This window comes from Cotesia typhae, unplaced genomic scaffold (assembly GCF_013202065.1).
Source record: "Cotesia typhae breed Kobodo isofemale line unplaced genomic scaffold, CoteBio_Ctyphae contig_20, whole genome shotgun sequence".
Lineage (NCBI taxonomy): Eukaryota > Metazoa > Arthropoda > Insecta > Hymenoptera > Braconidae > Cotesia > Cotesia typhae.
In genome coordinates this window covers 5,780,907-5,808,032 of record NW_027423725.1, presented here as the reverse complement: position 1 = coordinate 5,808,032, position 27,126 = coordinate 5,780,907, and the positions used below count along the sequence as shown (strand labels likewise).

At 37.9% G+C, this 27,126-nt stretch overlaps 2 protein-coding genes across 3 annotated transcripts; both read left to right on the top strand.

Annotated features, from left to right (window-relative positions):
* Window positions 1–3,716: 3,716 nt before the first annotated feature.
* LOC141538190 (uncharacterized) lies at window positions 3,717–14,882 on the top strand. Of its 2 annotated transcripts, none has more exons than XM_074259549.1 (2): window positions 3,717–4,389; window positions 11,075–14,882. In XM_074259549.1, the coding sequence occupies exon 2, from the start codon at window positions 11,099–11,101 to the stop codon at window positions 11,471–11,473; it is 375 nt and encodes a 124-aa protein (XP_074115650.1). In that variant the 5' UTR covers window positions 3,717–4,389; window positions 11,075–11,098; the 3' UTR covers window positions 11,474–14,882. The 2 variants fall into 2 exon arrangements, with proteins under 2 accessions (XP_074115650.1, XP_074115651.1); XM_074259550.1 differs by having other exon boundaries at window positions 3,717–4,393.
* A 2,613-nt stretch (window positions 14,883–17,495) lies between these two features.
* LOC141537905 (uncharacterized) lies at window positions 17,496–20,092 on the top strand. The gene is made up of 2 exons (XM_074259111.1): window positions 17,496–17,513; window positions 19,553–20,092. Exons 1-2 carry the CDS (start codon window positions 17,496–17,498, stop codon window positions 20,090–20,092), a joined length of 558 nt encoding a protein of 185 aa, XP_074115212.1.
* Window positions 20,093–27,126: the final 7,034 nt, after the last annotated feature.

Below are 27,126 nucleotides of genomic sequence, written 5' to 3'. Positions count from 1 at the left end.
CACATGCCACCTATTAGAAACTAAGAACACTCAAAGATTCTAACTGTAAATTCGTAAACTAAAATATGTTAGGTATCAATTAATTCCAGCAGATGGCGTGTGGATAGAAAATTCTCTCCTATCTAGAAAGTTGACTTTAATATTTGATAGTCCAAATTAAATACCGATTGGATTTACTCTTTGAGTAATATCTGTTTCCAACAGCAAGTGCACTTCATTTGCTGTTGATATTTTGACTTGCTCAACTATGAGTGATTCGATGCCCATCAAAGTATTTTCGTGATGAAAATATTATTTAAAAAAAATTTTTTTAAAACATGCATTAATTCTTTTTTATAGTTTTATTTAATTCTGATAAGTAATTTTTTTGAAAAGAAATATTTTCTTCTTTTCCTGTAAAACTGAACAAGTCTTATCAAGTCTTAATAACTCTTTGAGAAATTCCGAAATTGCAGGGAAAATTTGATTTTTGAAGAGTATCGCAGAGTTTTGAAGACTTATTAAGTCTTTCCTTTACTTAGTTAGGGATGTGAAGACTTTCGAAAAGTCTTATTCAGAGTTATAAAGACTTTTCAAGAGTTTTTTCAGAGAATTATTTCCACAAGGGTGGTAACTCTAACATGGACAAGGACTGAATGACCCAACCTTAGCGGATGAATGATAACCCGAACATGGGCCTAGATTGAATAACCCAGTTTTGGCCAAACGTACAGTCAAGTTAACTTAGGTTTTGAAGTTTCTATATTCACGTGACATTGTGACATGGCAACCTAGACTTCGGCCAGAACTGGACAACCTAGCCTTGGTTAACCTAATGATTACCCGAGCTTGGACTAGAAATGGGTCCCCCAGCCATGGCCATTCAATGACGACCCAGTCCTGGGCTAGGACTGAGCAACCTAACTTTGGCCGACTCAATGATTATCCTAGCGTTAGCCAAGACTGGGAAGCCTAGCCTTGGCCGTTGAATGGCAACCCAGACTTGAGCCAGAATTAGGCAACCTAACTTTGGCCATTTAATGGGAAATCCAAACTTAATTAATCATTAAGTAATAGAATTTGGAACAGTTAATATTTATTGCTTAACGAATATTCAATAGCAAATGCTAACATTGAAAACTTTGTAACCAGGGTGTTTCGCCCAGGTCCAGTTGGTCACCCCTTTCCTCCTTAGAAAGGACGCCACTGGGATTTTAGACACGGTGTCCCAGAAACCGGGGAAGCATGAGAGGGGAAAGACAGGGTCGTGAGAAATCCGAGAGGGCTGTAAATAATACTGAGAAAAATTATTTATAACAATTAAATTGATTTATTCAATTATATTACAAAACTTAACAACTTAACTTATAAACTAACTTAATTTTGAAAACCTCTCACCTACGCTGGCCCTTGCCAATTATTCTTACAACTATCTAATTATCAATTTTCTCTATACCTCGTCACTCCGACGGAATACCTTAAAATACTATAAATTTCCTCGTCAACCTGACGGAATACCATAAAATACCAAAATTACCTCATCAACCTGACGGAATACCAGTTAAAACCTAATCCCGACTCGGGTGTCTACGAAGCGGTTTCCTAACTTAATCCGTTGTACCCCCGACTCGGGCGTCTATACAACGTTTCTAAATAACTCACTAAATTCCATACAACCAATCGTCCACCGGACGCTAACTTAATACACATTTTTCTCTAATTACTCAATTTTCTCCGAATTACTAATTATCTAAATTCCTGGAATTTTACGCTTAACAATTCTTTAATACAAAATATCAAATTCACTACAATTTAATTCATTACCAAAATTTATCAACTAAATTTAATTTATTCTATTAACTCACTATTCTATTCAATTCATTAAACAATTTTTCCATTAAATTAATTTACTAAATTAATGAAATTCAGCCCAACGGCCTAGAATTTATTTCACAAAATTCCAAATTTCAAATTCTACAAATTTAACAAGCCTCATCAAATATTCAAACTACATATATTCCAGAATGACCTTGATTATCTAAATTACACAATTGCTTCTACTATTTTAAACTTGATAAAAATAATCTTAACTAAATAATTTCCCATAACTAAAGGGCTTGTAACAAATTAAATAATTAACATTGATGAATAATTTACGTACAAAAGAATCTGCTAATTTAAAAGTGACATCTGAGACAATAGCGATCATTAATTGACAAAATTTTATTACAGTTAATTCGTCCTCTCAATTTATAAATTCAAGCTTGGCCTGAAATAATTGTAATAATATTACCTGACTTAACTTTTCTAATTCTCCAAACCTTGAGTGATGTCCTGGTGGAAACTGGCGAAATCAGTGGCTGGTTGGTCTCTCTCTCGTCTCCAGTGAACTATCTGACTCCAAGTAAAGGGTTCCCAATTCCGGATCGTACATTGACTTCCTTCTTGATGGTCCCAAATCTCGATGACAGAATTTATTACACAGCATTACACTGACTCATTGTTTTGCCAAAAGCCTCACTGTCTCAAAGCGTCACTGGCTCAAAAGCCTGGCTCAAAAAGCCTCGATTTCTTTTGCCGGCTCTTTTATAACCCTCAACTCCAAGTTCTCGAACTTTCCTATTGTCAACCCCGCTTCGTTTTCGGGGACCGCAGTGAGGACTTTCGATTTGCACGCCCGGTGACAAGTCTGAACTACTTGTCAAAAATCGAACGGTAAGGGAAAGCCCTTACTTATCGTGGCGTCAAGAAGGTGGTCGATAACGACCATGGGAAGCTCAGTTTTCCCTGTCACAATTTATTATTTAGACAAAACAATTGTAAATCGTCAAAATTGATATGGTCTAAAAAAATATTAAATTATAATAATTTACAGTTGAATTTTTGATATTGATAATTTTAAACATTAGAATTTATAATATGACATTAAAAAGATACAGAACGATTTACAAAGTCTAAAGTACTATACGAACTTTACTTTTACTTTTTTTTTTTTAATTAATAAGGATTTGTAACAAATAGATCATTTTCATCAAAACACAATATTAAATAACATAAATTATGTAAATAATACACCGTCAGACTCCCTCATCATATAGATTTAGCTTATGAGAATTATGAGATGTACGTTAACTTATCGGTCGCACGGCGTAGGGGTTAGTAATCGGTCTGACAAGCGCGCGGCGAGGGTTTCGAATATTGGCAAAGGTAAATGTGATTTTCACTTTATTTCTATAATTAGCGGAAATTAAGTCTAAATTAAGAGTTAAGTCGTCTAAACTTGCGTTAGCTCTACGTCAAAATTGAAATAAATTAATGACAATTAAAAAATTGTTTTTTTATAATTTCAACTAACAAATACTCATTGTATACAAAATAATTTAACCGTTTCGTAGAATTTAAATATTTTATGAGAGAATTCAATTTATTTGAAATTTGGTTCTGAATAATGTTTGATTTAACAAAGGCTTTCGACTATGTAGATCACGTGGTAATCCTGAAAACCTTGGTTGAGCTAGGGTTCACTATTGATACCATAACGTGGTTTTTCTCGTATTTGAATAATATCTATTATTACTCACTGACTGTGAGTACTAAATAACTCCGGCTTGCCGGTGCAATTTCTGGAAATCACTTCTGGTGTGCCTCAAGGCTCGGTCCTTGGTTCGATACTATTTTTATTAGTAATGAACTCAGTTGCAAAGGAATTACACTATAGTAAACATGGTCTATTTGCTGATGATATATATATATATATATATATATATATATATATATATATATATATATATATATATTGAGACACTACAAAATGTCCCGACTTTATCAGCCTGGCAAACTACCACCCGAAATTTTCGTTACCGACACTAGCTAAAATAATAGGTAGTCCCGTGACGTCACAAAACGGCACGAGGAGGGGAAAAACGGTCACAAACCCCGATACTTGAGCGGTGATCGACACTTCGATCTATCCCCCGGTGTCAACCACCACGTTAGATTTATCTTAGTCAATCTTACCACTATTGCCACTATACTACTATTACCACTATTAGGTGATTACTCACCAAAACTAAATAACTATTAACAACTACCAAATCTACTAATTAATTAATAAGTTTATATCATCATTATTACTACTATTTTGTGTTAAAATATCATTGCATTATTATAAATAATTAACCATCGGCAACCTAGAATATTGGTAAAATAATCATACCACAAATCTATTGTATTTCGTCACCGAATATAATAAGTATAATTCAGTGTTTAGCTAGTAAAATAAAATTAAGTTTGTTGCAATTTTGTTATCAATCAAGTTAATTTATCCACTACACTATCCACACTGCGTAATTTCATCTAATCAATTACAACATCAACCACGGAAGAAGGACCATCTGCACAGTAACTTTTGTAAGTAAGTAAAATAAACTTAACTGGCACACGTGGTAACTTCTGTCCCATAATCTTTCTAATCGAGCTCTCTTAAAACAAAAGACAATCATAAATACGGGAGCGGAATATCCCAGGGTAGTGAACCAAAAATAATAAACGAAATCCAGGCGACTAATTCTCATCCGCGAGGTTTAGTGGCCTGGAAACTAAAATTTTTCATAGAAATAAAAATTCTAGTGTTTCAATGGCGCTCGAACAGGGACACTGCCCTCATTAATGAATGTCTTTGTTTCAAAAAATTGCAAAAATTCGTAAATTCATTTTTACATTAAAAATTCAACACTTTACAGATAGAAAATCAATTAATACGACTAAGCGATAGAATTCTCGTCATAAATAACTATAAACTTCTATTAAGATAGCAAAAAACTTTTGCTGAAAATTTAGAAAAAAAAATTCTAAACTTATAAAATTAATCTCTACCTTGACAAAAATTGCCACGTTTTCATACAATCTCATCTAATATTAAGTATAATAAACTGAAATGAATTATATTGTGTGCATAAATTGTAATACTGTAAAACTATAACCCGATTATTGTATAGATTTATGCTGATGTCATTTATTTTACGATAACTGAGAAGTACTCTCAGTAAAATTCCAGTAAAAATAATTTCGACAAAATTTTTATCAGTACATAAATCTTACAAATCCATTGTCTATCATATTTTGTGTGCCGGGTCGTAAGCCATAAACACGTTGCACGCTCGGGCTAAAGTAAACACGACACAAGGTCGCTTCACTCAAACGTCCTTTGAAGAATCGGTCGTCATATACTAAGTATTGTAACGTTCGGAAATAAAATTAAAATCTTTAAGTTTTATTCCTACACAAGAATTTCTTTTGTCTAGCCAAGTCGAAACTAAATCTCTTATTTAATTTTATTACTCAAAATAAACTCTTAGTAGAAAATACTTTAAGACTAAAATTACACATTGCCGTCAAAATAAATTATTTTATTTAACTTCACAGCTCGAATTTCAAAAAATAACGTTCGAATTAATTATCATAAATTAATAAGCTCATTGTCGAAGTAAAATTTAGTGATTAAATTAATAACCCCGAGTATCGGATAATTATTAAATAAATCCGGGATTGTAGCGATTTAGCTTGAGTACGTTACTGAGGAAAACCATTGTCAAAAATCTAAGATTAAAATTTTCTATCAGGTGTGCCACCATAAAATAAAATTCCCGAAAATTTAATTCAACCGAAAATTAATTAAGTAAAATAATTAAGAAAAAAATTTTAATATCAGAATTTTTCAAAAATGTTTCCCCGTACGCCAGTAAACCGATTCCCGGTACCTGTAAACAATAATGCGAACCAGATCCCACAAGATCCCCATATAATCACATCAAGCCAGAATCTACTAAATTTTAACCCGACTCAAGTTCCCAGTTCAAGTCTATATCCACAGTTATCAGACGACTTACTTAGACTAGACAACTCACAAAACGACTTACATAACAGTACAAGTTACAACAATAATACTGACCCCGCTCAGACAATTCAAAACAACATGAGCGGAGTACAAGACAGTGAATCCCGCAAATTTAAGCGGTAACGCGATAAATAGTGTACAAGACCCACTAGACCCAACGAACGCAAACAACAACTATGTAAACGCAATACAAAATCCTGGGAATACCAATGTTGCGACACATGCTCTCGAGGAAGCAGTTAGACAGCTCAGATCGGAAAACGAAGCCTGGAAAGCCGCGTATTATCAATTAATACCACCCTTTGCCAGCACCCTAGTCCGAACAACGTCTGACGCTGTAAATAACAACAACTATCTAGCCAGTATTAGGTATGCATTTCAGCCGCGGGAATTATTCCCGAATTCAAACTTCTCGGCGGGAAATCATTTTGTACCGCCCGCACCCTGCTTACCTCCTGCTACCACGGTACAAAACTCAGCGTTCAGTGGAGCTGCGCGTTTACCGTACGCGCACCCGTATATCCCACCATCGATGCCATACTACGCACCAGCCACACACATACAGCCCCACACTACTGTACCGCACGTGACGCATACTTACACAGCACCGATAGCTTCTCTTCACGTACCCGCATCGCAGAAACAGCAATATACACACACTATCCCAGGCATGGTCCCAAGCGCTGCTCACTCTTATACATACCCGAGTACAGTTGCACCCTTACGGACTAATGACATTTGCCGGACTGCAAAATCGTGGAATATAATTTTTCCTTTACGTGATCCATCCGCAAAACTAGATGCTAAAAAATTTATCAAAACTTTAGAACAGAGAATGATCAGTAATGATATACCACTAGATAGTTTTAGGCCAGTAGTTGCTTCAACCTTAACTGGTAATATTCTAGACTGGTATTATCAAAACGAACACCTATTCACCGACTGGTCGATCTTCAAAACACACTTTAAAGTATGGCAAACCCACCAAACAGACGAGACCCTATTACAAGAAATTTATTCATATCGGCAATCTGACGACAAACTCGGAGCAGCATTTATTAATAGAATGCAAAGTGCATTTGCCCAATTAGAAGAGCCGTTACCGGAAAATCGACAGATTAAAATTATTATCCAAAAATTTAATTCCAAATTTTTACTTAAATTCGCCGAAGAACATATCAGTACCTACTCAATGCTTTATCAACGCGTTGGCATTTGGCAATCGATTATGGACACTTGTAATCCCCCTAAACAAGAACAATTAAATAAATCAAAAGTACAGAATCAGGGCTATTCCAAATCCAGAACGCGAATGAACGCTATTACCGACACAGATCCTGATCAAGACGCGTTAAATACGGAAAACAACGAACAAACTACCCTAGACGCGGTATTAACTAACAAACAACCCAATTTCCGTAAAGAGAAGCCAAAAAACGATACTACAGACACAATAGTATCGTCAATAAACAATCTTCAGGTAGCAATGCAGGGCATGTTCGAAAACTTGCAAAAGACTCTCTCCACCACCACCTTCCGCGTCCTGTATACGCTGTGGACGTTATGGACATACATCCGATAAATGTTGCGCGAAAACCACCGATGAGATTCGGGCCAGAGCTGGTTTACCACCGTTGCCGAGAAACCCGGATCCAAAAAACGAGTAGGTGCCCTGGTGTATCCCTCTACAGCAGCCAGGGCCAAAACCGTTGCAGTAGAGACAAATAGTACTACTGAATTAGCCAGTCAAACCCACGTATCATCTATTTCTCCAGCTAACACCTTGGTAGAGCTAAAAATTAACAACTGTAAAGCTAGTACTTCCCAAACCTCGGATTTCCTATTTGATCCTCCACAACTAAACATCTCAGATTCGGAATATGAGGACTATGACGATTCTGACTACGAATCAAACTCAGAATCGGAATTTCCCATTGATTCACCGAAATCAAAAATCAAATCAGACCATGACGAAACACCCGACTGTCTTATGCAAATACACGGTCCCAATCATCAGAATCGGACATATCTATCGCACACGCAGGCACCAACGCTTGTAAGTCGCATGATTATGGATATCACAATCGGACCTTTCAACATTGAAGCCATGTTGGACAGCGGAAGCGATCGAAGTTACATCTCTGAGACCGCGTACAATCGAATCCAAGGCAATGAACTTCAAGAACTCAATCCAGATCCCACCAGTACTGTAGGAGTAACATTAGCCGACTCTGCTTCAATATATACCCGCGGAGGCGCTCTATTCAAAGTAGAACTCGATGGAAAGACTATCTTAACCTGGTTGAGCGTATTACCTGGTCTATCCACTCCAATTATCCTCGGTTTAGATTTCTGGCAGTCTGCAGACGTTCATGTAGAATCAAAAACTGCTACTTGGTATCTAGGCGGTAATTCCATCAAACATCAATTTCGTTCCCGTACAAATAAAACTAAACCCCTGACATTAAATGCTCTTCTATCTTCATCAGAACGATCTGAATTAAGTAATTTTCTCGAGACAGAATTTAATAAAAATAAATCTACCATGTTAGGAGTCACTAACTTAGTAAAACATCGTATCGAAGTAACTGACGAGACCCCAGTACGTTGTAAACCCTACAGACGCAGTCAGCCAGTAATGAAAGCATTGCACGAAAAAGTTGACCAATTACTCGAGAAAGGGTATATTCGACCTTCGAATAGTAGCTGGGCTTGCTCACCAGTTATGGTCGCGAAGAAAAATAATACCTGGCGCATGTGTATCGACTATCGCCCTTTAAATAAAAAGACCAAACAATCAGCGTACCCATTACCAATCATTCATCGAATTTTATCTAGCCTTCGAGGAGCAAAAATTATTTCTACCATCGACCTCAGCGACGCTTTTCATCAGGTATTAGTCGAAGAGAGTAGTCGACACTATACAGCCTTTTGTGTCGATGGCCGTGGCCAATTCGAATGGATTCGTATGCCATTCGGGCTTGTCAACGCTCCTATTACTTATCAAGCTCTCACTGACCAAGTTCTCCGAATCGTAATGCAAATTCTTTGGAAAAAGGCTCGGAAATATTTACCCAACGCGCAGGAAAAAATTTTTGCCTACTTAGATGATTGGATTATCATCAGTAATACTCTAGAAGAACACATGATGTATTTACAAGCTGTTTTCGAAGCTTTTCGAACCGCGGGCCTCAAAATGAACGAAGAAAAAAGCCAATTCGGACGTTCCGAAGTTAAATTTCTAGGTTTCATAATTAATGAAGAAGGCATGAGTCCGGATCCAGCGCGACTCGAACCCATAGCCGATTATCCGCGACCTTCTAACCGCAAGGAACTTCGTAGATTTAACGGTCTTGTAAATTGGTATCATAAACACCTTAAAAATATTGCACAAGTCCAAGGTCCTTTAAATAAATTAACAAGCACGCGTGTAGACTGGAAATGGACTGATGTAGAAGAAAAAGCATTTGTCGAGACTAAGAAATCTCTACTACAAGCAGCCACATTAGCTCTGCCTGAGCCAGATCGCCCCTATCGCTTATACACTGACGCGAGTAACACTGGACTAGGCGCAATTCTCACTCAGTACGACTTTAAAGAAGATCGAGAGAATTTAATCATGTGTCTGAGCAGACCTCTGAATAAAGCTGAAATTAATTACACGACGACAGAAAAAGAAAGCCTCGCGGTAGTGTGGGCCTTACGGAAATTACGTGGATACGTAGAAGGTCTTCCAGTTACAGTTTATACTGACCATTCCGCGTTAAAATGGCTCTACAATTTAAAAGATCCAGCAGGTCGTTTAGCTAGGTGGGCTATTGACTTATCAGCATACAAGTTGGACATTATCCATTACAGAGGAACCCAAAACGAAGCTCCAGACGCTCTATCACGCCTTTATGAAGATCCTGGATTAACAGAACTCTCATCAATTCAAAATTGTAGCATTCCTGAACTTGGAAGTTCATGGTACAACGAAAAAGTCCGGGTAGTTCAAAAATTCCCGGAAAAATACCCCGAATGGCGTACGAAGACGAAAGACTATATTATTACCACCCAACAGCAGTCAAGGAAATTCTAGGTGACATTACCGCGTGGAAAATCGTCCTCACAGAACCTGAAGTCAAGCCTCAACTCGAGAAAGCTCATTGCGATGTTCAATCGGGACATTTAGGTATCGATAAAACCTACTGGCGTATCCGCGAGACCCATAACTGGCCCGGTATGTTCCGAGATGTTGTTTCCTATGTCAATTCTTGTGAGAGTTGCCTTAAAACAAAAAGTAATCAGGCTAAACCGCAAGGCTATATTGGTACTAGACGACCAACTCAGCCATGGACTATTATCTCCATGGATACCATAGGCCCTTACACTAAATCCTCATCTGGTTTCCAATATGCATTGGTAATTGAAGACATTTATACCCGATACCTAGAAATCTTCCCATTAAGACAACAAACTGGCAAAGAAATAATCAAGCATTTACGTGGAGTATTAACTCACTGGGGCCCAGTTAAACAAATTATTTCAGATAATGGTAAAGAGTTTATAAATAAAGACGTTCTGGCCCTTATAAAGCAGTACAATATCTTACTTACGTCTACTCCAATAGGACACCCATGTGCGAACCCCGTAGAACGTTGTAATCGCACGATAAAACCCATGATTATTTCATTTACTGGACAAAACCAACGAGACTGGGACCTTCACATACCAGACTTAAAATTTGCCTATAATACTGCAGTTCACACCGCACTAGGCGTGTCCCCATTTTATTTAAATCATGGTCGTGACCAACACCCGATATCAGATACACCTGTTACTGAAAACTTTGACGAGACTGATATAACTGTTTGGAAATCCCGCATAAGTAGAATAGACGAACTTCGCCATTTTACAGAACATTATATGTTAAAAGCTCGGGAACGAACACGAAAACAACATGAAAAACGGTTCTCCACTCAATCTATTAATTTACAGGTCGGGGATCGTGTTTATTATTTAAATAAAAAATTTAGTAAAAAAGTTGATGGCTATAGCGCGTAGTTAGCACCTAAATATGCAGGACCCGCAGTAGTTACTGATATAATTAGTCCGATGGTCGTGAAATTATCAGATTTAAATGGCAATGGCCTCGGCACACATTATTTAAATGATTTGAAAATTCCACGAAGGTCTAATAGACAAACTTCATTACAGAAAGAAACTACTGAGAGTACTACAATGTCATCTATCACCAGCAGCGAGTCGAAAGCTAGTTCACGTGCGAGTTTGGAGTCATTGATTCTCGACCCGCTGACCGAAACTCTAGCTTCCGACACCATTTCACCTCATCTGAATGACACTGTATCACCACCATCACCTGAACCGTCAGCTGTAACCCCTGCATCGTCACCGACCATGGCTAAGCCTAGCCTGATTCCAGAGGAAGCTACCCAGCTTACCTTCGGCCGAATTCCCAGGCCCCTCGCAGTCCAGCTCGGCACAGTTACCGTAGCTAAAACAGTAATGGTAACGTATGCTCATTCGTTACCGTACTCCCAGACTACGTCAGCACCTGAGTACAGTGCGCCGATATCACCAGAAGCTGCTGGCTGACACTGACTCAGCAACTCCATCAACAACTACTACAGACGCTAACCAGGTATGCGTACATAACGGAATCCGCTTTATGGATTACAACACCTTCTGTAAAGCAATCCGCAGCACTTGTGCTACCGTTCGGCCAAGGATCCGACACCAAGAGCTCCAGGAGTCTTGGATCCAGACAGTGACTACCCAGGCTCAGTCACTGTTCTTCTCCACAGGGTGCCAGAATTGTCGGCAACGAACACACAAAATTGCCGAATGCCATCTACCATGGAGACCAGATATGTGTCACGTCTGTTACCAGGACCAAGTGACAACGGAAACGTGTTTCCACCCACACGAGAAAGAACTAAAAGACCACTTTCGTGGACGTTGCTCAGGATGCGGAGTGGCAAATCAATTCTTCAACCCCATGTGCCGGGCTTGTAACCAGCGCTGGCCAAAATACAAGGACTGGGTCAGTACCAAGTACACCCAAGAGGACATGAGACTCTTCTACGAGGCCCATCTTCGTGCCATGAGGAAATTAACCCCCCCCCCTTTTACGGTTCAGGAAGTTTTCATCCTTATTCATCACTCTTTTATTAATACTTTAATAATTTTTATTACATTACTTTCTTATTATTTTAATTTTTTTTGTTTGTTCATTACTGACAATAAGTCAGTTCATTATATACTTTAAAAATTGTGTGTTTACTACTATAAAATAAAATTCAAATAATTATTCATATTAATTTCTATATAATCGCAACATCATTCATATCATCTAAAATTTTATCTGCCAGTTAATTTGTTTTATTTACAGCTGCAGTCCAAAAAAAAAAATCAACCGACTATAACCAAAAAATTTTTTCATTATAAAATTTTTAATTTATTTCTCTTTTAATTCAATAGATCGAAGTCTAGACCGGAGTTTCGACATTCGCTCAAGGAATTCACCAACAAAAAATTCTTTATTTAAAAATAATTTAAAAATTTTTATTAATAAATTTTTTTTTCTTTACAGGTGATGACTCACCAGTCTACCAACACATCTATTTTTCAGGTGACTACTCACCACCCTTTCTCATTAACAGGTGACTACTCACCAAATCATCATACCACTATAGGTGACTACTCACCAATCCAAACTTTTCTCACTATTATTTCATCAAACTACCCTTCCTAGGTGATCACTCACCACCAACTCCCATCATCCTATTACCCTCAAACCTGGTGACGATTCACCGATTCTTTTAAAAGAGCTAGCTCGGTTCAAAAATTGACGGGGTAGTCTTGGCTTGGCAGGTAGGATTGAGACACTACAAAATGTCCCGACTTTATCAGCCTGGCGAACTACCACCCGAAATTTTCGTTATCGACACTAGCTAAAATAATAGGTAGTCCCGTGACGTCACAAGACGGCACGAGGAGGGGAAAAACGGTCACAAACCCCGATACTTGAGCGGTGATCGACACTTCGATCTATCCCCCGGTGTCAACCACCACGTTAGATTTATCTTAGTCAATCTTACCACTATTACCACTATACTACTATTACTACTATTAGGTGATTACTCACCAAAACTAAATAACTATTAACAACTACCAAATCTACTAATTAATTAATAAGTTTATACCATCATTATTACTACTATTTTGTGTTAAAATATCATTGCATTATTATAAATAATTAACCATCGACAACCTAGAATATTGGTAAAATAATCATACCACAAATCTATTGTATTTCGTCACCGAATATAATAAGTATAATTCAAGTGTTTAGCTAGTGAAATAAAATTAAGTTTGTTGCAATTTTGTTATCAATCAAGTTAATTTATCCACTACACTATTCACACTGCGTAATTTCATCTAATCAATTACAACACCAACCACGGAAGAAGGACCATCTGCACAGTAACTTTTGTAAGTAAGTAAAATAAACTTAACTGGCACACGTGGTAACTTCTGTCCCATAATCTTTCTAATCGAGCTCTCTTAAAACAAAAGACAATCATAAATACGGGAGCGGAATATCCCAGGGTAGTGAACCAAAAATAATAAACGAAATCCAGGCGACTAATTCTCATCCGCGAGGTTTAGTGGCCTGGAAACTAAAATTTTTCATAGAAGTAAAAATTCTAGTGTCTCAATATATATATATATATATATATATATATATATATATATATATATATATATACTTACATTTTCATCGATATCATGCTCATGAAGCAATTAGACAGATCTCAATTGATACTCAATCAGTAGCTGACTGGGCTACTAAAAACGGTCTTGATCTAAATCTAAATAAAACTAAATATATGATACTGGGTACAAAAAATAATGTAGGAAAGGTTTTAAGTGAAAATCTACCACCTATCGTAAATGGTGTAGTGATACCCTATGTTGAATCGACTAAGTGTCTGGGTCTCCATATTTCTCATAAGTTATCATGGAATTTACATGTCTCTACTTCAGAAAATAACTTGAAATTACAAAGAGCATTAAACTCTGTCATCCGTTTTATCTTTAACTTAAAGCGTGATGATCATGTGACCCCTTACAGACGTAGACTAAACTGGCTTTCTATCGCAAGTCGTAGAATTTATTATTTAGCAAATTATTTTTATAAATTACTCTCTATAAATAAACCTTATTATCTACGTGAATTTTTCATAGAAGATGTCGATATTAGACGATCAAATCGTTTAGCTACAAAAAAAAAAACAATGTAAATTTTAAAATACCTAGCTTTGCAACCACTACCTATGAAGATACATTTGTAATTACTGCTATACGTCTGTGGCAAGAACTTCCGTCTGATATTGTAAATTCGTCCAGTCTTGAGGGTTTCAAGAATAAAATGTTTGACTATTTATTCAATCTAGATGTATAAATAAAGTTTATAAATGTTTGTAAGATTGTAAGAGAAATCGAAATCATAATTATATTGTAAAATTGTAATCAATGTGCTTATTACATCTGCAAAATTGTTGTTATTAATATTTTTTAAACTTGTATTCTATTGTATGCTGTATTAATATTTGTATTTATATTTCTGTTATTAATATTTTTAAACTTGTAATCTATTGTATTCTGTATTTTTTACTTGCCATTTGGCCAGCAGGCTTTGGCATAAGTAAACAAATCAATCAATCAATCAATACTAATTTGGTTTAACATTAAACAATTTAATTCCATATATATTTCATAATCTACTTGTAACAGTTTTGGTTCTGTCCAATTCGCCCCTAATTAGTTAATTAGTTAAACTACAAAAATGAACAACAACCAGAGTAATTAATAGGACGCCACCAGGTTATTATCACGGTTCTTGGAACCGGTCCAGAGCTGAGAAACTTATCTTAGGGTTAGAGAAAGTGGAGGAAGGTGCTGTTGAATGATAAACAATTAATTAACAATTGTACCGGTATTTATTAACAATAACAAAGTTAACAATTTAAGCGCTCACTCACACACACTATAATTAAATTTCACACCTGTCCTAAAACTAAATTTAAAATTACAAGTACACTGGACTATCAATACTTAACACTATTAACACTCTCCATCACACATAAGCCGTACAAATCTTCACACGCATTATCCACACTTGGCTAAATTGACTTTAATTTTATTAATTCGAAATTTATAACAAATTTAATTTCAATGTTAAAAAATTCAACTAAAATATTCAGTCATCAGTTATTAATTAAACAATATTTCCAAATTAATAAACAAATTTCAATTAACTCTGGACTAAATACTCAATACCGACAATTAATTAATTAACGATAAGTTCTTACTAAATTTCTATAATATAATTGATGAACAAGATTATCATGAGCATAAGTTCTAATTTGCAGAACTATATTAATCTCAATAACAATTTTAAAAATTGAATTCTAATACCTCTCAAATTAATTTTCATAAATAATTCGTATTCGAAAAAATCAATAATCCAACATAACGCGTCGTAACATTAATAAATAAATTCGCAACAGATTGTTTTATGATATAAATTAATTCAAGTAAACTAATTCCCAATATAAAAATCGGCAAAAGTCAGCATACGTAAAGTGGACGCCAAATATCCACTATCTTGTTAGTTTTGACCTTGGGTGTACAGATTAACTACGACATAAAATATCTATTGACGCTCGATCAAGAATTTGTGAGAAGACACTTGTCGATTTTTCTCAAGTGTAAAAATAAATCAATAGTTTACCGAATTAATTGATTGTAAAAATTAATTCAATTAATAAAACAATTCCAGATGTTAAATAAATTAAATTGATTAATTTCAGTTAATTAAAATTTCTCACTACGAATATTGAAATGATTCTTGACCTCAAGGTCGACTGAATGACTCTCGGGTATAAATCCCCATGAAAATCACTCAGTTCGAACTAACGAATATTATCGAATCTTGATTAAATAAATCATACTAATTGTCGATTAAATGATCAAATTAATAAATGAAGAGGAGAAGTAAACCGAATATTAGGTAGACCGCGGCCCACTTTTTTCCACAGAGTAATTATTGATACCTTGACGTAATTCTGACGATCTAACTCACTGCTTGAGGATGAAGTCTTAGTTGTTATTGGCTTCCTTCGTATCGTCACTACTCCAGGGATCAGTCCTTCTTGATTCTCCGTGGCATTCTGTCTGGCGGTCATACCACTTCTCCCCGTTTGGACTGCATGGCTCACTTATAATAACCCAAAACTACCCCCTCCTACTCTTTCTTCAGGCCCGAAGATCGAGATGCGCCAGTACTGCGTCGAAAAATTATCGATATCCGGCGACTTATCGATTCAGGGTATATTTACCCTGTTACATACTTCTTTTAGTAAATTCTATAGAGGTGAATAAGCCTGGGCTTGTTTTAGCTTAAAAACGAGCCAGTCTTGGCAACCAAGCTTGGTACCCTATTATCACTTCAGATTTCTACCAAGGCTGGGCTAAAGCATATTTACAATCATGGGCCAGAGATAAGCAGCATTGCGCCAAGCCTGGTCCATATCTGGTCCCGTCGTATTTTCCTTTATGTGTATCAGATTCTCTCAACGCATAATAAGTGATATCTGTTGCTTCACTGGTAGTGACACCAGCAGTGGAGTAACGAAAATCTCCTTTGATAAAGCGTCAGCAGAGAGTCACCGTGGCCGCGGATAACCAAAACATCTTGCGTCAGCATGGGATCCGGGCCTCATCGACTCTCTCAGGAATAACCTGAGCGACAAACATAGCTGAAATTAAGATTTATAAACACTGTTCTCGAGCAGATTAAGTCAGTAGATCTCGAGAATTTCTAGTGCAGAGAGCTCTCTCCTTCAACTTGAATCTCTCCAGATCCTGTGAACCAATAAATCTACTATACTGAACATATAGTCCATTACACTTATTTTGGGGGCGAGCACTTAACAGGCTATTCCACCCCATATAAGGCAACCTTTCGACGAGAGCGCTAGCCAGCACCAAATTCCTTGGATTCATATCTCGAGGAAGACGATCATGTTGATCAGGCCACTCGGTACAAAAGGGCCGTCATCGCTTAACCCAGCCGTTTCATTTATCGTTGCCGATAATCAACAACGAAAAATCAGTTGAGCCGTCGTTGCACATAATTAACGACAAGATACTCGCTGAACCGCGGGTGAAAGTAGTGCCGGCACCTAAGCCACGGTTGCAAATAATCGATGACAAGATACTTTTTGAGTCAAGGATGAGAGTAGTGAGAACCATCGAGGAGGACTCACCCAAATCACTTTCTCCATCGTACCAGGGTCCAGAGGGTCAGTCCATCCTCGTCAACAACAATCGACCTGGTTATTGGACGGACATCACCAGGACCTGGAGGTTGGTCCCAGTAGAGGTTCCCGAGGTTCACCCTGCAGGAGGCACCATCCCGATCAACGACCCTCGATACGGGTACTACTCCGAAGAGTACTTCCAGAAGACGGGCAACGACACTTACCCGCCTTTTGAAACCAAGTGGCTAGAAACTAGGGGTGTTATCGGGGCTAATTTATGATTAGTAATGGCAATGCCCGTAATGGTAAGTTCATTATAATTAAACTAAAAAAAGTAAGCTCATCTGTGACGACACACAGGGGGTTGATCGACTACCCAAGGTTGTCAAAACCTGTCATTTGATTATTCAAATCTCAATGAATTTATTTACCCTATTTTTGGGATCGTAACAGTAGTTTAAAAAACTGCGTCGAATATCGCCAACCGGGTGAAAATCGGTTGGCGGTATTTTGTTCATTCATTCAAAAGTTATTGCGGTTTCTAAATTCAAAAAATAGTGTTTTATCAGACTTCTATTAGACTTTTGAGCTTAAAGAGCTCAAAAATGTAATCAGTGCTGTTTTGAGAGCTTATAGGCATGAAATGAGCGGGAAGTTGCAGGGATGGCCTTTAGGTTCAACCGTTTTTCTAACTTTTTTTTTTATTTTTACAATTTTTTTTCGAAGTTTTTCAAAGGAGGTGAAAGGGGGATAAGGTTTTACATCACATATACATTCATTCATCTTAAATTTAACGCTTGCCTTATAACTAAATTTAGAAAAATGCCTATCGCTCTAACCAAGATTTGAACAGTACACCTAACGCAGAGGGGACTATAGCCTAATCGCAACGCTATACGAACGTTGGAAGGACTTTTTTGTTCGGAGTTTCATTAACCACATGTATTACTGGCTATCTTGAGTGTCAGTGTCTCGTGCCGGGTATACGTTGAAAATATGAAATACATATCTTCGTTTATATTTTTAATTTATATTATATATTTAATAGACGACCCGGTAAACTTCATATCACCTACATGTATATTTGTGAAAAGTATGGTCAAAACTTAATAGAAAAGTTTTATTCACATTTTTTGCGACACAGTTATACACTTAATCAATTTAAAGGTTTCTGATGAACTATATTTTTTGTCTTTCTTTGCAGTGCGTGAATGTAAAAAGATGATAGTTTTCTGATTCGTCGACACGCGATGAATAATTAATTGCCCATGCTCGAAATAGGGAAATTCATTATATACTTATATAAAATCCGAACTCTATTATAATTTAAAGTTTACCTTGAACAATGTAATAGATTTATCTATCTATCTATCTATCTATCTATCTATCTATATCTATCTATCTATCTATCTATCTATCTATCTATCTATCTATCTATCTATCTATCTATCTATCTATCTATCTAGCTAGCTAGCTAGTTATAAAAATAAAAAATTTTAAAAAAAACTTGAGAGGTGTCAAGGGACACCCGGATGGAACGAAGTTTACAATAGCTTACTATAGCAAAAAGTGTCGTTACAATTTTTCGTCTCTCTTTTTTTTCCGTCTAACCCCCTTTTGCAACGCGTGATTAGGAACTTCGTTCTAAAAATGGTTGACCCTGAAGGTCATCCCTGCGACTTCCCGTCAATTCCATACCTAAAGGCTTGAAATTGCACGCGCACACATACATACATACAGACGTACGGACATTATCGTAAAATAGTCAGGAAAGCTTCTTAGGACTTCGAGCTCAAAGAAACAGGTTTTGTATGCTTTTGAGCTCGTCGAGCTCAAAAGCCTGATAGAAATTTGATAAAACACTATTTTTTTAATTTTCAAACCGCAATAACTTTTGAATCAATGGACTGAGTACGCTGTAGTTTTTAAGCCTCATGAAGTATTTTCCAGGTTAATTTAATCGAACTCAGAACTTCGGAGTAATTCCGAAAAAAAACACTTTTGGTTTTCTTTCGTCAACGATAACTTACGAAAGAATCAACCAATTTTGACCGAACGGCGGCAATCGACGTGGTTTTTTGATATTTACAACTAAGAAGTTTTCGGGATCGATCGGTAGAGCCTTTCAAAAGTCATTCCAAAAAAACCACATTAAAAAAATTTTTTTTGAGAATCCTTAAAATTTACCGGTCCGAATTGTTCCAAATTGTATTCAAAATCTAAGTTCAATCAAGCCTCTTCCAATGGCACCAACCGCGAATAAATCGGTCAAGCCATTCATGAGTTATGAAAGATTTATATACATAAAACTCACACGCATTAACGGTTTACATTCATAAAAAAGACACGCTTCTTTGAAAATAAAATCGGCATCTGTCTTATCTGCGAGCGATATCTAAACATCGAAGGAAAAACATGGTTTGCAGATAAGTCCGGCACAGCAGCGATCTGGATAGCAAACTTGAAAAAGGAAAGTGGAGCAGGCTTCGTCTGGATTGAGACTTTTACTACCTACTTGATGAGTTTCTACCTTTCACCCAACGAAGGGATTAATGTGTTCCGCCAGAAGTTGGCAAAAATAGAAGATGCCATTGGCAAGCTCGACGGCCAAGTCATCGTAGCTGGTGATTTCAACGGTAAATCAGCTGAATGGGGTGCTGACCTCTCTAACACCAGAGGAAACGAAGTAGCAGACTTTGCAGCAAGACTCGACCTCATAGTGCTGAACACCGGAAACACTACGACTTTTAGAATACCAGGATACCAGGAATCTATCTTCGATATCACGTTGGCGACTCCAAGGATCGCGAACATGATCGAGGATTGGACAGTATCAGAGGGATACACTGGCAGTGATCACCAACATGTGACATTCAGCATCTGATAGCACCTGTTACAGTACCGCTTCGTGATCATCGACCACGGAACTGGAATACCAGGAAGCTCGATTTAGAGGCACTGCGAACTTCACTTGCACGGAGCTGGTCTCTCCTTCAGAACAACCCGATTCCGAATACCTGCAGCAAGACGGAAAAGGCAGTGCTAAATACGATGAAGGAGATTGCTGCCGCATGTGACGCTTCTATGCCGCGGCTGGAAAACTGGAGTTTCGATTGGCCAGTGCTCTGGTGATCAACAGACATAGCAAAACTTCGCAAAATATGCCCCCAAAACGAGTACAAGAAGGCCAAAAAGACGCGAAACTGAGCTATCAAAGCAAGAAAATCGATGTTTTGGAAAGAGATCTGTAACAATCTCGACAATGTCATCTGGGGTAAAGCCTAACAAATTGCCACCAAACGACTTTGGAAGGCTTCACCAGAAACGCCGAAGTCTCCTGCGTTAATGGACAGCACTGTAGCGGAGCTGTTTCATAAACACCCGCCGCAGGAGAAAAAATATTACGGAAAAGATGGCAAACCAACACCTTTTACAACTAAGGAGCTACAAGACGCGGCAAAGTCTCTCAAGGCGGGAAAGACACCTAGCCCGGATGGTATGCCGACGTCGGTGATCAGGACTGTAGCCCTGGAATACTCAGACATACTCCTGAACACTTACAATGCATGCTTGGCGTACCGCAAGGCTCAATAACGGGGCTCGATCTGTGGAACGCGGACTACAACGAGCTTCTTGAAATCCCGTTACCAAAGCAAGTAGAGCTAGCGGACTTTGCAGACGACGTTGCGGCCACGATAGTAGTAGACAGCATAGAAGAGACCGAACTACTGGTTCGGGAAACCATTGACGCCGTCGAGACCTGGCTTGATAAACACCACTTGAAACTCGCCAACCGGAAAACCGAGATGGTGGTTTTGACACGTCAAAAATGGTTCCCAAAACCATTCGCTGTGGACATGGGAGAAACAACACTGAGGTCAACAAGGGCCCTGCGCTATCTAGGGGTAATGATAGACGAGAAACTATCTTCCTTCGAACACCTCGATAGTGCATGCAAGAAAGCCAGCAAGACGGTGTCTAACCTAGTAAGAATCATAATGAACGTTATGGGACCAAGAACCAAAAAGAGAAGAGTTTTTCTAGAAGCGGTCCACTCGGTACTGCTTTATGGAGCAGAAATATAGGCAGACATATTGAAGCAAAAGACCTACCGGCGAAAGATAGCGGCAGTTCAGTGGCGAGGCACTCTAAGGGTTGCCTGCGCCTACCAAACGGTTTCCAAGGCGGCTATATTGGTTATTGCGGGAGCCGCGCCCATCGACTTACGAGTGTTTGAGAAAGCAAAACTCTATGACGCTAAAAACAGTGACGAAAACATGAAAGACGCAAGAACGAGGATAAAGGCGATAACGATGCAAGAGTGGTAGGACCGAAGGACATCGGGAGGGACGGGCAAATGGACGGCGCGCCTGATCCCAAACATAAACACACACACACACACGCACACACACACGCACACACACACGCGCGCGCATACACATACACACACATACATACATACATACATACATACATACATACACGACAAATTTAGTGTCAAGAGTGATGGGACTGATCGCCGCCTCATGCGATGCTTCCATGCCCCGGATGAAGAGGCGAGGCTTCTATAGGCCGGTGTATTGGTGGACTCAAGACATAGCAGATCTTCGGAAAAAATGCCATGGACTACGTAGGAGAGCAACGAGAGCAGCAAAACGTTCCCCTGACCAAGACATATACTCGATGGAGTACAAACAGGCCAAGAAGGCTTTGAATAAAGCCATCAAAGCAAGTAAAGTGGTGTTGTGGAAAGACATCTGCAACGACCTAAACAATGACCTCTGGGGTAAAGCCTACAAAATTGTCACTAAACGACTTGGGAAGGACAGAAGCGCCGAAGTCTCCTGCTTCAATGAACAGCATCGTGGCGGAGTTGTTTCCCGAACACCCACCGCGAGAAAAGAGACGATATGCAAAAACCAGTAAAATAACACCCTTCACTATAAAGGAATTGCAAGACGCAGCAAAAACCATCAAGATTGGGAAAGCACCAGGCCCCGATGGCATCCCAGCTTCGGTGATCAAGATTGTAGTCCTGGAATATCCGCACATACTTATGAGCTCCTACAATGCGTGTTTGGCAACCGGCACGTTTCCTACGGTCTGGAAGCGGCAGAGATTGGTCCTGTTAGATAAAGGGAAGGGAACCCCTATAACACCACCGTCATTTAGACCACTCTGCATGCTTGATATAGCTGGGAAACTGCTCGAGAAGCTCATTCAGGGCAGGCTACGAAACGACATTGACCGTGCCGGAGGCTTTGCCAGTAACCAACATGGCTTCCGAAAAGGACGATCAACAATTGGCGCGATCCGGAAAGTCATGGAGACAGCTAGAGAAGCATGGTCTGGCAGCCTCAAAGCTCGCAAGGTGTGTCTTGTTCTTACACTGGACATCAAGAACGCCTTCAACAGTGCGAGCTGGGGTAACACCCTAGATGCTTTAGAACACAAATTTGATGTGGAGCCAGAAAATCTGAGAATAGTAGACGACTATCTCGACGAAAGAACGTTGATAGCGGAAACGACGGAAGGCCCACAAGAACATAACATAACGGCTGGCGTGCCGCAAGGTTCAATTATGGGGCCCGACCTTTGGAACGCAGACTATGATGAGCTTCTGGAAATCCCGTTACCGAAACAGGTGAAACTCACGGGCTTTGCAGACGACGTCGCGGCTACGATAGTCGTTGACAGTGCAGAGAAGACAGAACTACTAGTCCGGGAAACCATCGATGTCGTCGAAAATTGGCTAGAGGAACATCACTTGCAACTCGCCAAGCAAAAATCTGAGATCGTCGTCCTGACCCGGCAAAAGTGGTTCCCAAAACCGTTCGTCGTAGACATGGGCGGGACAACACTGATATCCACGAGGGCACTGCGTTATTTAGGTGTAGTTATCGACGAGAAGCTGTCCTTCCGAGAACACCTTGAAAACGCCTGCACAAAAGCCAACAAGGTAGTTTCCAACCTGTCGAGAATCATGACCAATACCATAGGACCACGAACCAAAAAAAGGAGGGTGCTCTTGGAAGTAGTCCACTCAATATTGCTATACGGAGCGGAGATATGGGCGGACATACTTAGACAGAAGACTTATCGGCGCAAAATAGCAGCAGTACAACGACGAGGAGCGATGAGAGTTACTTGTGCCTATCGCACGGTTTCAGAGGCAGCGGTACTGGTAATAGCAGGGGCCACACCGATTGACTTGTTAGCATTTGAGAGAGTGAAACTCTACAACGCAAAAAGGAATGGTGACAACTCCAAGGAAGCAAAGATGAGAATAAAAAAGGAAACGCAACAGGAGTGGCAAGACCGATGGACGTCGGGGGAAACGGGCAGATGGACGGCGCGCCTGATCCCGGACATAAACGTCTGGCTCTCTCGACAACACGGGGACACGGATTTTTTTCTGACCCAGCTCTTGACAGGCCATGGCCTATTCAATGACTACCTCTATAGGATGAAACTACAGGACAAGCCGACATGCAAATATTGCCCGGACAAAATTGACAATGCCGAACACACATTCTTCGAGTGTGCTCGGTGGAAGGACTACAGAAGCAGCACCGAAGAGATCATAGGCACCAGGCTCTCCCCCTCCAGCTTGGCGACCTATATGATCGAACAAGAGAAAAACTGGTCAGCTGTTGCAGTTTACGCACAGCACCTTCTGAAAGAAAAAATCGCAGAAAGAGACCAGTAGCCAAGAGTAGGCGTCGTGAGACGCAGCACGGACTCGATTGAAGTAATGCTAACGTGGTTCCAATCCAGTCCTCCCCGTACCATCTATGGGGAGAGGGGAAGAGGGATGTTTTTTTTTAGTGGGTAAAAATCTCCACACTACCGACCATCGATATCTGCCGTAAGATGGGCGGTGGAGTTAACGATAGCGGTGTCTTTTGAAGATCTTTTTTCGTACCTCTTTGGGAAAAAAAAAAAAAAAAAAAAAACATACATACATACATACAGACACCATCGCGAGAATAGTTACGGGAGCTTCCTAGGACCTTAAAACATCGAGTTCTCATGAGACCTCGATTTTCGAAAAACCTAGGTAAAACCAATAACTTCGCGATTTTTGAAAATTTTCAATTTTCTTAGCGGGAAGTTAAAAATCGATCTTATGAATCCGTGAAACCCATGTAAACCCTCAGAATCAGTAGAGATTACTGATTGGAAATCGGTAGCTGCTGCCGGAAAAAAATCGGTAACTCTACCGATTACCAATCAATACCTATGACAGATCGTTTTTTTTTTTTTTTTCGTGATGATGGTATGGCAAGCTTAATGGAATTTATAATTTTATTTCATAATTGCACGTCTCAACGCGGAACGTGAGTAGTGCTTTACTCTTACTCTCTCACGGTTAAGCAATTATCTCAGCTTAAATCGCTTTCATTCGATCTTTTTTGCACTTTGATTATTAAATGAATTGACAAATACCAACAATAGCAATCTTTTATGACAGTCGATACTTTAAAAAACACTATTTTTTTGTAGATAGTATAAAAAAACCGTTTTAAAAAAATATTTCGATGAACGTCGGGTTGCCTATTTATGCGGATGATATATGTGCTCACGATGACGCCCAAAAACTTCACTTTTTGAGTCCATTTTGTTTTCATCTGTTTTAGGATGATTCTGAGCAATAGCATATTCAAAATTACTATCTAATTCTAGGTAGTTTAATTAGAAAATAAATAAATTGATTAACAGTGAACAGTCTTTTTTGTTCAATCTTCGACGACACATGGGCACCTCCAATCATTTCAGTTTTATGTTATTTTACGTTTTTTTTTTTTTTTTTTTATGATGAATGAACGTTGAGACGTGCACTTTTGGATTTTCCAAATTTTTACTTATACTTTGTTGTTTTAGGTAAATCCAAGAGCACGGTATAAAGTTCCTACCATTAAATACGACGTAGGAACTAAATACCTCGCTGTTAGATTCTCACCATTATTTGATTAACTGCAGTGAGAATTAACCTAAAAACAGTAAATTAGTAAGTTTAAAAAATATCAATTCGAACGGATTGAAAGTTTCAAAAAAAAAAAAAGGTAAGAAAAACGGTTGACCCTAAAGACCCACCCTGTAACTTCCTGCTCACTCCATAAAGCGCTCAACATTTCACTTATTTTGTTTTTGAGTTCTTCGAGCTCAAAGATATAATTTTTGTATTATTTTAAGTTCTCCGAGCTAAAAGTTCTGATAGAAGTTTCATAGAACATTATTTTATGAATTTTCAAACCGCAATCACTTTTGAATGAATCAGCCGATTTTCTTGCGGCTTACGGCATTCAACGCAGTTTTTTTAGTACTTTGAAGAATTGACATGAGATCAACGTGATTTTCGAGGTTAAGAGCTGATGAGTTTTCGGAATCGATCGGTTAAGCCGTTCAGAAGATATTTTAAAAAAACGAATTTTTGAAAATTTTATTTCTGACATTTCTCAAAATTTATCGAAAATTTTCAATTTTTTTTGGCGGGATGTTAAAAATAGATAAAATCGGTAAATTTTACAAAATCCATAGTATTCCAATAAAACTAAAAAATTCTATTGAACTTTAAAATTTTTTTATTTTATTCCGTATAGCCCATTAAAAAATAATATACGAATGAAAAGTGTCCTGATTTAATCAATTATTAAAAAATTTATGCTTATTGGTATATGAGATTCATCGTTTTTAAATTGTAACTTTTTTCGGTTAGTCATCAGCTATAATGATTCATAAAATTCGAATTCCAAATTTATTGTTCTTTGCTTTTCGAACATACTATTTGATTTTACTGATCTTTCAATTTCGGTCATAGAAAAAAAATTTTGATGCCTGTATATGAATTCCTCAAATTTTTTTTACTATTTATGATTTCTCCAATAAAAAATTGAAGTACCATCTTTTATAAAATATCAGTGGGTCATTCTACCAAAAGAAATAAATTTTATGAGTCGACCCTCACTGATTATTTTAAAATTTTGTGGGAATGTTTTCTCTTATACAATAAGGAATTCATTGAAATTTTCGTGAACAGGAATGATCTAAATAAAAATACCAACAGCATAATGTTTCAAATAACAAAATATCATGTCGATTTTTAACTTCCCGTTAAGAAAATTGAAAAATCACTTGCATAAATCAATTGATATTTGAAATAGTATATAAATTATTACTATCGGGAATAACTATAACTGGCAAATTAATAGCTTGAATAAACCGCCTATCTCTTACGGTTTTTCAAAAAATTTTAAAGTTTTTTTTTCCATGAACGGATATATTTCACCTATGGACAAAAATGAAAAATTATTCATATACGTTTTCAGCAAAAAAATATAAATTAGTCACATGTGCCATACAAACTTTTTATATCTTTAAATATATGTTTTCCTATGTTTTTTTTTGTTTTTCTGTGAGGATGATTGAAGCATATACCAGGAAATCAGTAGTAATATCAAAAGACACAATAAACTTTTTTATTTATTCGAAAAAAAAAAAAACTACTAGGATCAGATTCATTGATCGGAAGTATCTTAGACAATGTAAATGTGCCATAACAATCTTGGAAGTAGATTATATTCGTACTTTCTACAGTAGTATGTTGATTATTAATGTATTTTATAGCGATGAAATAACTTATATAGTTAAAATTCCCATTGGTTAAAAGGACGCAACGTAAAAGTTTTTTGTCGACAACAGAACCGTGGTGAGGTTTGATTTGCATACATCCTTTACTCCAGGTGTGCTGTTATTTGCATACGAATGCATAACGTTCCCAAACTTCACCCTACTCCTTCTTACCTACTCTCTCTCCCCACGAGATTACCGTTTACGGGTTACCAGCACAGCGTGTCGTGCTGTAAACCCTGTTTTTAAATTTTATCGTTAGTTGCATATTTTATTTATTTTATAATC

Coding starts and splice junctions, on each gene's coding strand:
- LOC141538190 (XM_074259549.1), top strand. CDS start 11,099: ATGTCATCTATCACCAGCAGCGAGTCGAAAGCTAGTTCACGTGCGAGT.